This window comes from Protopterus annectens, chromosome 10.part0, assembly GCF_019279795.1.
Source record: "Protopterus annectens isolate FY-2018-M chromosome 10.part0, PAN1.0, whole genome shotgun sequence".
Classification (NCBI taxonomy): domain Eukaryota; kingdom Metazoa; phylum Chordata; order Ceratodontiformes; family Protopteridae; genus Protopterus; species Protopterus annectens.
Genome location: NC_056744.1, coordinates 122,055,126 through 122,069,940, shown reverse-complemented (window position 1 = coordinate 122,069,940; position 14,815 = coordinate 122,055,126). Strand labels below are relative to the sequence as shown.

Sequence of the window (14,815 nt, the reverse complement as noted above, 5' to 3'; positions counted from 1 at the left end):
CACATCCAGATCTAGTGAGGTCATTGTTCCCTTGTACTCTTCACTTATCAGACCAATGATAGAGTACAATGCCCCATTCGGGATGTATCTCACCCGACATCTGCAGCAATTGGAGAGACCCCAAAAGTTCCTCACCAAAAGGATAAAGGGACTCCAAAATCTGTCATATGCTGCCAGATTGAAGAAACTCCAGCTCTATTCAGTCACATACCGTCTGCTCAGAGGTGACATGTGCCTGACATACAAGGCCATGTCCAACCCGGAATTAATGGACATGCGCCACCTCAAAAAACCCAAATCCACCAAAACCACTAGAGCAAGTGACTTAAACCTTAGCACGGATATAAATAGGACGTGCTGGAGGAATAGATTTATCACTCAGAGACTCCCTATGCTGTGGAATAAAATCCCAGTCCATGTGAGGCAGAGCACCTCGCCGGCTCTGTTCAAGAGAAATCTTGACCTGTGGATGGGAGATCGTAGGTTTACCCCAGGAATCATCTCTGTGTCACTGCTGGACAGAGGCACAACAAACTAATGAACACAGTATTTTTTTATATAAGGGGTGGCGTAAGCCACAAAAATTTGGGCTAGGCTTATAAATGCCTTAGGGCAGATAGCCTAGTATAAACCTATGAACCTATGAACATGGTTTCAGACCCTCACACAGCACTACTACTGCCCTTCTTTCCTTCACTCACTGTGACAACAAAAACCGTAGCCTTAATAGGCTTTCCTCTGCACTGTTTATAGATCTATCTAAGGCATTCGATATGGCAAATCACCAAATACTTACAAATATCCTCAAATCTCTGTCACTAGATGCATCTGCTATAAAATGGTTCCAATCCTATCTGGATAACAGACAGCAGGCCGTGCTTTGGCATAACATTCTATCTACCCATCAACATAGTGGTCCCCCAAGGGTCCATATTAGGACCTCTCCTATTTTCTATATTTATCAACGACCTTCACCTAGCAATCCCCCAAGCTACATGCATACAATATGCAGATGATTCAACACTTACATGCTCAGCCACATCCATACCCGAGCTTTACTACCTCACCCAAAAGGTATTTAACACAGTCGAACTATGGTTTACTTAACGCTGTCTCCTACTTAACCCCCAAAAAACTAAACTCCTTCTTTCCACTCCTACTAGTAAGTCCCCCCACTAAACCTCACAGTAACATCCAATAACAATACTCTTATATCCCCAGACTCGACTACCAAACTACTTGGTATCACCATAGATAACAATCTTAACTTTGATACCCATATTAATAATACCTTAAAATCAGAAAACTGGGTTCTCTCTACAGAATCAAACCCTTTCTCTCTCGTGCAGCAAGAACAACTATTGCTCATACTCACCTAATCTCTACTCTCCTCTATGCCTCACCCATATACACTAACCTCTCTAAAATCAACCTTAATAAAATGGAAAGTGCCTACAATAGCATAGCCAGATTTGCCACTGGAAACCCTTTCAGAACCCACCACTGTATAAACCCTAAAGCAACTAGGATGGCTTGAATTACAAAATCAGCTTAAATTCCACCAAGTTACCATTGTCCACAAAACCCTTTACCATCCTACAGATACCCTTATACTATCTACCCTCATTGCCCCCTACAACAATCTTAAGACCTTACATTCGTCACAAAGACTGCTGGTAAATATTTGTAAATCTAACAGGGCTGAAGACTCTCTTTTCTGTAATACTGCTGGAAAATCCTGGAACCTTCTTCCTATTGAACTTTCCTCTGTTCCCTCAATATCACTCTTCAAAAACAAACAAACTTTTTCTCAGAACACAGTGGTTATGCTGCCCTTGTACTAAACCTGGATGATACATTACATTTCTTCCTTGGATCTTCCTACACTCCTCTTTTCTATATTCTTGTTCCTCTTCCTACACTCCTCTTTTCTATACTCTTGTTCCTTTTCTTACTAACAACAAACTTATTCCTTTCTAGATCTTTTCTTAATTTCTCCGCAAAATGTCTTCAATTAAACCTGTTTTAACACATATTCTGAATATTGCAGCTCATACTTTTGTTGTCCTTCTTTATGCCAAACTGCTTACTAATAACTTATCTAACCCAGCTGCTATCCTTTGAATGCTATATTGCAACTACAGCTGTATTAGGTTCATACTAGGCTATCTGCCCTAGGGCATTTATAAGCCTAGCCAGAATGTGTTTGGCTTTCGCCACCCATTTTAAATTTATTTTGCTATGCCCTTTTTCGAAGTTAGTATACTGTGCCTCTGTCTAACAGTGACACAGAAGTGATACCTGGGGTAAACCTACAATCTCCCATCCACTCATTAAGATTCCTCTTGAAGAGAGTCAATGAGGGACTCTGCCTAACCTGGACTGGGATTTTATTCCAGAGTGAAGGGAGCCTCTGAGTTATGAATCTGTCCCTCCAGCATGTCCTATTTATTTCAGTGCTGAGGTTCAAGTCTCTCGAGCGCGTAGCTCGATGGGATTTGGATTTTCTGAGGTGCAGCATGTCCATTAATTCCGCGTTGGACATGGCTTTATACGTCAGGCACAGATCGCCTCTGAACAGGCGGTATGCCACTGAGTAGAGCTGGAGTTTCTTTAACCGGGCAGCATATGGCATCTGTTTGAGCCCTTTGATCCTCTTGGTGAGGTACTTTTGGGGTCTTTCCAGTTGCTGCAGGTGTCTGGTAAGGTACAGCCCAAAAGGGGCATTGTACTCATCCCTCATCAGGCCCATAATTGAGTAAAGAGGCACGATGACCTCCCCTGATCTAGATTTGAATCCCTTCATGATTAGGTGGGCTATATAAAATGTTTTTCTAACCACTTTGGCCACGTGGTTGTCAAATGAGAGATTGTTATCAACTTGGGTCCCCAATTACTTCTTCTGTACTTAATGGATTACCACCTATGTGGTAATTTGTGGGCACTTTGTTTTTGACAAAGGGGATGACTATACACTTTTTGGCATTTAGCTTGAGGCCATGGCTCTGGCACCAGTTGTCTGTTTCTATGAGGCCCTTTTGGAGGATGCTTCTATCAGCTGGAGAGTTGATTATGGCACCCAGTTTGCAGTCATCTGCGAACTTGGTCAGCCACAGTCCTTCCGTGTTGGCCTGTACCTCCGAGAAATATATACCGAACAAGAGAGGTCCCAGGACTGAGCCTTGTGGGACACCACTTGTAACTGGTTTGGAGTCTGACATGGCTCCAGCAATTCTAACCATGTGGGTTCTGTCCTTGAGCCAGTTTGCAATCCATCTAGTGACATAGGGGTTTATATTTAAGCTGGTGAGCTTATCTATAATGCCCGAGTGGGGTACTGTATCGAAGGCTTTTGCGAGGTCCAGGTAGGCTGTGTGGACCACCTTCCCCTCGTCAATGGCCTTGGTGACTGTTTCAAAGAAATCAACCAGGTTTAAGAGGCAGGATCTGCCCTTAACAAAGCCGAACTGGGTAGGATCCAGTGTCTGTAGGTCCCCAATATCTTTATTTATGAGGTCCATGATGATCCTTTTATTATGTTGTGTTTTTAACTTAGCACTAGACTAAGAACTAACGACCACTGAGATTAATCCTCGTCTCTAACATGAAATTAATCTTTGTATATGGGACTATATTTTTGTGCTTCCTCTGAGCTTTTCTCCCCGGGCCTCTACTGAAAATGGACATGTATCCAGTTAGACTAGCCCGGTCAACAAATGTAAAATAAATAAAAATTAATTAATTGTTAATGTATACCAAGTAATGTTGGCTCAAGAAATTACTCAATGCCTGTAATATATTGGAAATTTCCCCCTGGGACTCTGTTGAAAACTTTTTTTTGTCAAAATCCAGACGGACAAATCACATAAACAAAAATTAAATGAAATTAAAAAAGTAGATAATAAATGCAATTACCTTTAGCTTTCAATGCAAACATATTTTCTCCCTTCTAATTGTATCACAAAAGTGTCTGATATGCCATACTTTTAATTTCATCTATATCCACTTCTCAATTTCCCTACTTACTTATACATTTTCCTCCATCTACAATACAATACCTCTCCACATCTTCTCTACCACCTCTCACAAGTCTGCCTGATCATCCTCTTCTCAGTTACTTAACAACAACGTTACCAACTTACACAGCTCCCTTGAACTACATCCTGTACTACACCGCTACTGCTTACACATCTCTCTTGCTTCCTTCTCAGATTTTGAACTTTAGTTTCTTTGGCCACACTTTTTGCATTGTAACTTCTTACAATTAAATGAGGGGCACTTAATAACACGTTTTAGTTGATGTATACACTTTATTTTAATGGGATTAGAGCTACTGTAAACACACCGTACGTTTTGTTTCACTTTCACTTATGCAAGGTTTCCTTCATTTCCCATGTCTCAGCACAGTTTATGCTCAACTTATTTTTACAAAATGCTAAATTTTACAAATATTACAAAAATACAATCCAATATCCTCTGTAAAAAATTATTGTAAACTGCACAACAGTTAACTCCCTCTCCATTTTCAGTGTACCAGAATACACATGCTCATTCCATGGAAAAGCATTTCTTGTTTTGTCAAAGGCATCCATACATTTTTTGTAATAGTTGAAGTTTCAAATCTTAAGTGATAGAAACATTTATTCCTTAAAGTGAGGGGAAGGAATGTCTGCAGCTGCAAAGCCTAATGACTCTACTTCTTGGTTCAAGACCTCACTATCTCAGATCTCATACTTGTTAACTGCAGAGCTCTTTTTAGTCCTTATACAAACAGTTGGTCTTATTTTTCCTTTCTTTCATCTATTTTCTCCAAACTGCTTTCTCAGTTTCATGACAATGGAAGAATAACTCCTCCACACTTTCTGAATATGATCTTGTGTGTCTGTTACCTCAGCATGCACCTCTGTCTCCTCCTTTTGTTCTGACACAACAGCTGTATCAGAGTGCTGGAAGTAATGATCTACCATACCATACCGTGGCAATGTCTGGCTCACCTAAATATCCTTCTCCATCAGATTTGCCACACAGCCTCCTGATACTTCGATTTTCTCCATCATTTATCTTTCCATAATCCTGCTGATACTACTTCAGTCAGCCATTCTCTGAATACCATAAAAAAATTCTCCTTCCTTGCTTTACTTACATGTGGCAATGACAGCCCATTGAAAAGGCTGCTGTGATGATTACCTTACTACTAACCTGTCTCAAATTGTATTGCTCCCTAATATGCCTCATCAATAGTATATTATACATCTTCACTAGTACAATTACAGAATAATTAATCCACCATTTCCTGACCACTATCAACTGATCTCCACTTGCCTTTTTCAAAAACAGACCTGGCACCATCTCAAAACTAAAGTCTCTTCTCATTCTCTCCACCTAACACTGTGACCTTAATCCATGTACATCAACAAAGCCTTCCCACCCCTAGACTTCTCATCTATTGTCGAATAATCATTTCAAGTCATGTTCTCCACACCCATCTTATGAAAACTCTCCCCTAGTTTTCTCGTTATCACCATGACAATTACTCATATATCCAAAAACATTGCTATGTTTTTATATGGTAACCATATCATAATTTACATTTCCTTACTCTGTAGTATCGCCCTACAAAGTTAATAATTTTTATTCTATTTTAACTCCTTCTATTACTAATAACTGCTGATTATCCCTTCTACCTAAACTCCCTTCTTTCTAAAATGCTTTTCAAGTATGCATATCTGTTAAAAATATACAAGTGAATCGATTCAACCTGTGTCATCCATTTTACTATGTGATTACTTAATGTTTTCTCAGCTGCTACTTCACAATTCATTATGATTCTTTAATTTAAGTAAATCAATGTACATGTTTTTCTCTTTAGAATTGCACTTTCTCATACAGAATAAATTGTTTCAAGAGTGTATATAAAAAGTTTGCATATTTATGCCATTGATAATGCATGGAAATGCTCCCTCTGGATTAGTGTTCTAATTAGGTTAACAAAAACAATTAGGTTCACAGGTACTTACTAAGCTACTGCTTTGGGAGGATCTTAAGAAGCCAAGCCATACATTCCCATGGTAGTTCAACATCCAGCTTACCTAGTCCCAAATGCCCCTTTACTACCTATAATTCTTCACAGCAAAACATTTTGTTATTCAGAGTAACTCAACCCCCTCACATATACCATTTATACCCAAACTGTACCTCTGCTACTATTCTGCCTTGTGCCCAATTGTCACCACTTCCATTCACTAATTCCCAGCACTCCCTACAGCCACCATATTTTAAATCAGAAATTTAGTTTTCAACAAACATCACAACCTGCTTCTGCCCACAATTCTCAAGAGCCACACTGCAGACCCACAGCCTGCACACCACTTTCTTCTCTCCTTCCCAGTACTCCCTATCCACATTCTGTTCTTCATTAACATAGTGATGTTCTACATCATTTCCTATTCCAAGCAACAGTATAGCTCAGACCTGCTATCACTCATCAGCACTGTTCCCCCTTAAAGCTGCTCAAGGGACAGCACGCTGGCAAAGATACTAGTACTGCTTCCTCATAGCAGTTGTTTTTCCTTCTGCACAGAGTCCACATAGGTACCCCACTTGGAACCTTTGTGTTAAAGACATCTGCAACGGAACTGTGGCTTCTCCAATATGCCCACAGATGTGTGCCCTCTGTGAAGGTGTACATACATTCATATATATTATATATGCCTGTGTCTGTGCTCACTCAGCCTGCAATGGGTTGCAGCTCCATTCAAGATTAGTTACTCAATATGATACCCAGCCAATGCCATTGCCACTTGACTATCCAAGCACTGAATGGTTATGAGACTGAGGAACTAACTACCCAGTCAGTGACGTGATAGTCCCTGTCTCCCCACCGTTACGAAATGGATAAAGCAAGTAAATGGAGAATGAGTGCGTAATGAACTGCTAAGGCTGTGAATATTTTTATAGTATAAACATTAAAACGAAAAGTGTATCTGGTGGTGATTACACTAGCTGTTAAAAATTCAAACATGACACCAACAAGTGAAATTAGAATAGGAGGCGTAAAGAAATAAGATTGTCGGGGGCCTAAAAAGTGCAGTAGACATGCATTTTTAAGGATTCTAAAGGCTTAAGGAAAACATTTGGCTCCTCACTGATCTTTGTCTACAGAAATTCAGATAATCTGTATGACACGGTAGCAGTTCACAGCACATTCAGAATCCCACTGTTTCAAAATAAATTAAATGTTTTAAATTATTCTGTTACCAATACTTGAACAAGGCTATAATCCAAAGTTTGAAGTTAAAACACAAAGAAATGTGACCAAGGCAGACTGGTAGTATCAATAAAAAGCACTTTTTGGAGCCAAATAGTAAGGTTAATACTGAGTTTATTTTAGAAAAAAAATCAAAGAGAGAAGAAATTCTCCCTGTATAAACTTGTAGAATGGGATAAACCAAAACAAGACACACTTCTATACTCCCTTGCTCAATAATTCTGGACAAAGAAAAGGGATTCCAAGATATTTGCAATTTGAAAAGCAGGTTGATTGTGGCCTCCCATTGTGAAAAAATTAAAGTGGTACAAAAAAGCTAGTAAAAGTTAAAAACTGGTTGAAATTCTGCTAGTGGTTAGCTACTGAACTGTCTGGATGCCAGCAATGAAGAAATCTGGGGAATGCAAGAGAAAAATCACACTAGAAAAGATGAAAAATATTATGGAAAAGTGCCTTGTAAAGCAATTCAGATTTCGGCTTCGGTACCAGACATGGCTTTCAGTAACTTAAAGGAAAAATAAATCAAATGCATTCAGAAGTGTTTAAAATAAGTGACAGAAGTGTTTAAAATAAGTGAGATACTGGGAGAATACAAAAAGATCAAATGACAAAAGACTGGAAAAAAAAAAAAACTACAACGAAAAAGGCTGCTTGCTACAGTCGATCTTAAACTTTAGTGCAATGACTGCAATCAGAAGCATACAATTCTTGTTGACATAACTGAAGTGCTCCCCCACCCAATACTTCAAAACATTACCTATCTAGCTATATACACACCACATACACACACACAGACTTATGCACATACACATCAATATACTTTAAAAACATACAAGTATTTTGTGATGAAGTCAGTAATAAAGATCATCTGAAGCAAACTTCCAAAAAAGATCTAAGCTTCACTGATTATCCAACAGACCTGTTGGAATAACCACTCCTGGAGCACAAGCAAACATTTCAAAATGGCCCCCAAAAGTGACACCTGCAAAAGACAAGATATGCAGCTAAAAGGGGCTCCTTGATAAAAGCGGACACTGGACCAGGACCAGTAAAAGTATTCCTGCAAGTTCTAGGATTACCAACCTGGAAAGGAAGCAAGTTTTCCCAGTCCATTCCCTTCCAATCATAAGGGAAGAATAACCCCTGTTTTCACATTATGCAAAAGTGCTCCTATAAGGTTCTTTGCTCTGGGAGCATCATAAATTATTTCTGAAAAGAGATGGAACCACCTACCCCTGGAACAAAACAAGAGAGAAAGTGGAATGAAAGAACATTCTTAGGCTGATGTCATTAGTAACCCTACAGCTCTGACATATAAGAGGAAAAAAAAAAAATCAAAAACTTCAGAACAGAATTAGTGAATACTTAGGATCATATGAGATTACAAGGCAATCGACCCGGAGGTCATTTTAAACCTAGCCGTTTCGACCCAATGTTATACCACAGAAGTACTAGTCAATACCAAAGACTGCACTTAGTGATGTCTACCCATGTCCAAGAGGGTTATGGGCACTATCCCCAGTAAGAATTTATGCTGCCCCATCCACTTGTCCAAATTCCTCTTGAACAGTGTCATAAAGGTGCTCTGTTTCACATGAAACGGCAGCCTGTTACAAAGATGTGGCAGTTGCTGGGAGATGAAGTTGCCCCTCCAGCATGTCCTATTTAAGTTACAGTCCATATTTAAAATCCTGGAATGGGTAGCCCTAGGCCTATTTGATTTACAGATATGCAGCAAGTTCATTAGGTTTGGGTCTTGGGTTGCTCTGTAGGACAGGCATAAGTCTCACCTAAGAAGTCTACACAATATGGAGTACAGTGATAGGAACGTTAGTCGGTTCATGTAAGGCACATGCTGGAGGCCTCTGATCTTCTTTGTTAGAAACCTGTGAGGTCTCTCTAATTGCTGCATGTGCTTAGTACAGTACATGCTGAATGGGACGTTATAGTCAATTATGGGCAGGGTAATTGCCGAGTATGGGGGGAGGTTATAACTTCTTTTGCTCTCAAGGCGATGCCTTTACTAATCAGGTGAGCTACGTGGAAAGCTTTCCTTACTACAATAGACACATAGTAGTCACAGTTAAGGTCACAGTCATTGTAGTCAAAGTTAAGGTCAAAGTCAACCTGTGATCCCAGGTCCCTTACCACTTCATGGGTACTTAAAAGGTATTGTTGTTGATTTGATAGTGTGAAGGGACATTGTTTGTGCCAAACGGAATGACGATTATGCATTTCTTTGCATTCAGTTTGAGACTGTGAGGGTTTGTGTGAGACTCTCATGGAGTATACTAACATCATTTGGGAATTGAATGATTGCACCTAGTTTGCAGTCGTCTGGAAACTTGGTCAGACACAACCCTTTAGTTTTGATCTGAACTTCTGAAAAGTATATACCAAACAGTAGGGGGCCCAGCACTGTTCCCTGTGGCACCCCGTTGGTAACAGGTCTGCTGGTTGATGTGGAGTCACCCACTTTGACAGTGTGTCCAGTTTGTGAGCCAGTTGGCAACCCATCTTGCAACGAAGTGGTTTACATTTAGTTTGCTAAGTTTAGTGGGAATGCCTTAAATGCGGGACTGAGTTAGAAGCATTTGCCAAGTCGAGGTCTGCTGTGTGCACAGATTTGCCCTCATCAATGGCCATGGTCACACATTCAAAGAAATCCACTAGATTTAACAGGCAGATCTGCCCTTCAAGAAGCTGAATTGGGTAGGATCCAGGATTTGGAGGTCACCTAAGTCTTTATTTATGAGGTCCATAATAATATGCCCCACCATGGACTTGCAGATGAGGATGGTCAGGCTTACGGGTCTGTAATTCCAAGGGTCTGTTGCTAAGCCACTTTTGTGGAGGGGAATAACTGTAGATGCCCTCGATTCCACAGAAACAAAGCCTGTGGTTAGGCTACAACTGAAAAGGGTATGTAGTGGTGATGTTAGCTCATGTCTTAGCCTGTTCAGACGACAGCCTGGGATGTCGTCTGGTCCCATACAGGCCATGTTCTTTGCCTTTGACAGGGCTTTGAGGACCTATTCTTCAGATATGTATGGTGGGGGGAGGGTTTGTTGTAAGTTAGGAGGGGATAAGGGAGAGAAATTTTCGCCAAATCTATCCGCTAGCAGGTTTGATATCTCTGTGGGGTCTGTGTGTGATACCGTTGACCAACAGTTGTGCACATGCTTTGGTCCTACCCTTTAGGTTATGTACGTAGCTGTAAAAGGCCTTATGGTTAAATTTTGCTGTACTTGCTATATTTCTCTCAAAGGAGCTGTTGGAGGATCTGACAAGGTGTCTTACTTGCCTATTAAGGCTGACGAGGGTGCTTTTTCACTGTTGGGTCCTTGTCTGTTTTCTTGGACAGCAACTTTTTGCATTTATTGTAGAGTTTGTTGATGCTGGAAGTCCACCATGGCAGCTTGATTTTACTTGGGAATCTGGCTTTGATTCTATCTGGTACAGCAAAGTTTATACACTTATGCAAGTGATTGTACAGGGCCATTAGTGTAAGCTTCGGTGCAGCTACCACTTCAGCTGGGGGTGGGGGCTTGGAATGCATTTATACCTTCACCTAGGAGGGTATAGTTTGCCTTGGTGGCATTTTTTAGTCTGATTTCACCCTTTGTGATTTCTGGTGTTAGTGTTAGCTCAAAGCTGAAGATGCAGATGAACCAGAAAAGCCAATTATAAAACAAGAGAAAGCTTTAGTGATTTATTACTTGTTTGTACTAATGCAGAAAGAAACTAGTCAGCAAATCTTTTTTCTTCAAAATGTAAATTACCTGCTGAAAGCTAGAATCCTGAAAACCATAAAGATTACAAAAAAAGCCAAGGTTTCATATATCAAAAAGGATCTCTGCTTCCATTTTTGGGGGGGAGGGGTGTGAAAGGATCTGAAGCAAAACAAGATATCCATCCCCAGTAGCTACAAACTAAAGAGGACCCAACAGAAGGTTGGAAAAGTCTGTCTTTCTTTAAGATCTCAACTGCCTGCCCACCTGAAAAAGGTGACTAGCAGCACTACTGAAGAACAGCAGCTTTCTTACTCCATCACTAATCAAAATGTGACACACTAAATTAACTACTGCATACAATGATGCAAGAAAACTAATACTGTACTATAAAACTAGAAAAGTGGTTGACATTAGAAAGGGAATCAAAAATCAAAGCTGAAAAAATGGGGTCCATGACAATACAACAAAAACATTTTTACATATAAACAAGTATACACTTAAAAACATTCAATGTACACTAACTTGGCATAATGAAAGAAAAGCAAGCTGACAAGTAAATTTTACCCAACTAAACGAATAACTTAAATGAGATACAGTACAAAATTAAATTACACCCCAAGCACAACACCAAAAAAATGCCCAGTAACTAACTAGTAGTACTAGCAGTTTTAAATTGTTAACTGAAACTAACTTTTCTACCATATGCACGACTGCGACGGATCCGATTAAATTTAATACATACTTTCATTTGTCAGCTAAACCTATATGTTCTACCACTTGCATGACTGTGACAAATGTATTTGTATGCTTTCCTATGACGTAACCAGTCAAATGCTAAATTTATGTAGTGAAGATGCCCACTTATCTGTTACTTCAGAGAAATAATAATCCTGAATATGAAATACAAAAGCTTTTACAATATTAAGATGTGCAGACCCATTGGTGACACATATACTACTTATGTGACAGAATGACAATAAGCATGTATTTCTTTGTGCAGCCATGTCTGATTTATTTCCTTGCTCATGAAGACTGAGCAGCCTGGTACAATGTTCCAAAAAAAATATTTATGCAGCAACTTAAGCACAAGAAAACAAAAATACTGTTTATTCTGTTTTAATTTTCATTTAACTAACCAGGTCATGTTCAGCTTACACCTAACAGTTAAAAAGTCTAATATAGAAACAATGAGCAAAATAATACAAAGAAAATTGTAACAGCAGAATTCTAATGATGAAAAAAGATTACATTCAGGAAAACACAACTGATTAAACTGCAAAAATCATTTCAGTAATTAACATTAGATAAATATTTTCATATTTTACTTACAATATGTTCAAGTGTGGCCCAAGAGAAGTGAAGAGTTAAAGGGACATAAAAAGACTGACAGACATGAGTAGAACATAAAAGTGAGACAGAGAGAGATGGGGAAGCAATGATATCAAGGATTTAGCATTCGGTAGTGGTAACAAAGCCTTAGAATATCCAAAGGGAATACAGTCCGAAGCATCAAACCAAAGCATACAGATGCTACATATGCTACATGCATTAACCCAGCACAAACTAACCCACATGTTCAATGAGGTCATAGTAGGCATTTATAAACATACCCATTACTCTGATACAAAGCAAAGCTGTGTGACGCTGCACATTGTAACACCTGTATTTGCAAGATAAGATCTATGCTCAGAAATGCAGGCATACATATACAGATACAGTTGCATACATAGATACAAGCATACACTGTGCATAAGGTTCAGTAGTGAAAGTTAACACGCACCCAAGGATCACCAAGAATTAAAACTCAGTGAAAGAACATATGTATTACTTAATCTGTATATATTTACAGTGCCTTATATTACTAATCAGAACAAAAGAGAAAAAAAATGTCACAGTGTGAAAGCAGATAATCAGATGATTTAAAATGCAAGCAGTCCATTAACTTAAAAGGAAATGTTTATAACATTACCCCTTAGGGAAATGGAGAACAGCAGGATTAAAATCATGTGCAGACTCATGTCAAAACAAAAAGTGCTGCTTTCTCTGGCACACTGGTTGTGCAAGCTACTGTCAGACAACTGCGGGTATGAGCACGTAATGAGGTAAAATTCCTAGAGCAATAATGAAACAACCAACCAAAATAAAAAATAAAAATACTCAGAATAACAGTTACTTTTAACACACCAGTAAATCAGGTGGTACACAGACATTTTCACAGCAAAGTGGTTATTTCAGTACCATTTACTTCCAAGCCTGCAGTGTTTCCAAAAAGAACACTACACACACATTTGAACTTGTACATTGTGCACTTGGTGATGGGACTGCTGCATTACAGATGTAATAAAGAAAACTGTTTTTGACAAATGAACACATCTATTTCAACTTCACAATAAATCTACACACTGGAAATCAGAACTCATAAAAGCTTAGCAAACTCCAAAGTGTATAATGTTTCTGTATGAGACAATTACTTATATTTTTTCAATATTACATGGAGAACAACCGTGCTAAGTTGTACATACACTTGGGTGACAGCTGTAAAACAATGAATGACAGATATGCTAGAATGTTTGGTCATAAGTCATTTGACTCAGCTTAAATAAAAAAGTGTTCCATAATCAGGTGTTTGTTGACCTTTGCTAGTTACAAACAAACTCTTTGCAGTTTTCTTGAACTTTAAAGCAGAACACATAAACTTAAAATGTCAAACATAACCAAATATCAGACAATAAATGGCTTACTGTCTACTTTGATCAGCGGGACAGCACTGCTCATTCTTTCTCCCCTCTTAAAATTTTGCAAGATATTTGAGCAGATCCTCAAAATTAAAGAAATGTGCAAAATATCAGTTGTCTACTTACGGGCAACAAACCTTTAACTATAGGACTTGTAACATGAAAGGTCTTTAGAAATCCAATCTAAGACTATTTACGTTCTACACCAACACCACAAAACCAATAAAAGTATTGTTATTTTGGAAGGATGTCGAGTCTAAGCGGCCTGTAACTCCAGCATGACTCAGCCTGAGAAAAATCATTTAATTCACTCACTTGAGCCAGCTTTTCACACTCAGGAAGTCGCTGGTCAACAGTGGAACTATAGTCCACTTCCATCTTCACGATCCTGCCATCAGCTCGTTCAGTCTCTTCAGTCATTGTTTCCGTAATACAAACTAAATGTATTAATTAAAAAAAAAGACAAACTCCACTACACCCTTGTGAATGAACCAAGCAGGAAACCAACAAACTCTACAGTGAGAGGAAAGCGATTTGGTGTTCCACGATGTAAGTCCCGGCTGAAACAACGCAGTCTTCCTAACGCCCCGGTGTCCTACTTTTCTTTCGTAGTTGCCTCATTTCTTAGGCAATTCTTGCTGTACTCTTTGTATTTCGCTACTGGTTAACTGTGAGACTGTTAATACAGACAAGTAACAAAACAATGTTTTAGGGAGAAGAAAAGGGAAAACAACGCACCAAACGCTGTTAATTTAGGTTGCTGGAATCCATGTTGGAAATTGATGGGATGCAAATTATATTCTTTACAAACATCGCCTAATATAGAAGTCTGACACAAAGTATGTGTATACCTACATAGGTTGGTACTAGGCTATCTGCCCAAAGGCATTTATAAGCCTAACCAGAATGTGTTGCCTTTCGCCGCCCCCTTATATTAGTTCCCTGTGCCTCTGTCCAGCAGAGCCACTGAAGTGACCCCCGAGGTAAACTTTCTGTTTCCCATCCATTCGTCAAGGTGTCTTTTGAAGAGTGTTAGCGAGGAGCTCTGCCTAATGTAGATTGGGATCTTGTTCCAAAGC

General features: G+C 39.2%; 1 protein-coding gene across 1 annotated transcript in view; it reads right to left on the bottom strand.

Annotated features, from left to right (window-relative positions):
• Window positions 1-14,524, bottom strand: part of PSMD12 (proteasome 26S subunit, non-ATPase 12) — a 694,608-nt gene extending 680,084 nt beyond the window's left edge. Inside the window, exon 1 of the mRNA XM_044085094.1 lies at window positions 14,052-14,524. Coding sequence (XP_043941029.1) covers window positions 14,052-14,156 — 105 coding nt within the window. The 5' untranslated portion in view covers window positions 14,157-14,524. The remainder of the gene's footprint in view (window positions 1-14,051) is intronic.
• Between the last annotated feature and the right edge of the window lie 291 nt (window positions 14,525-14,815).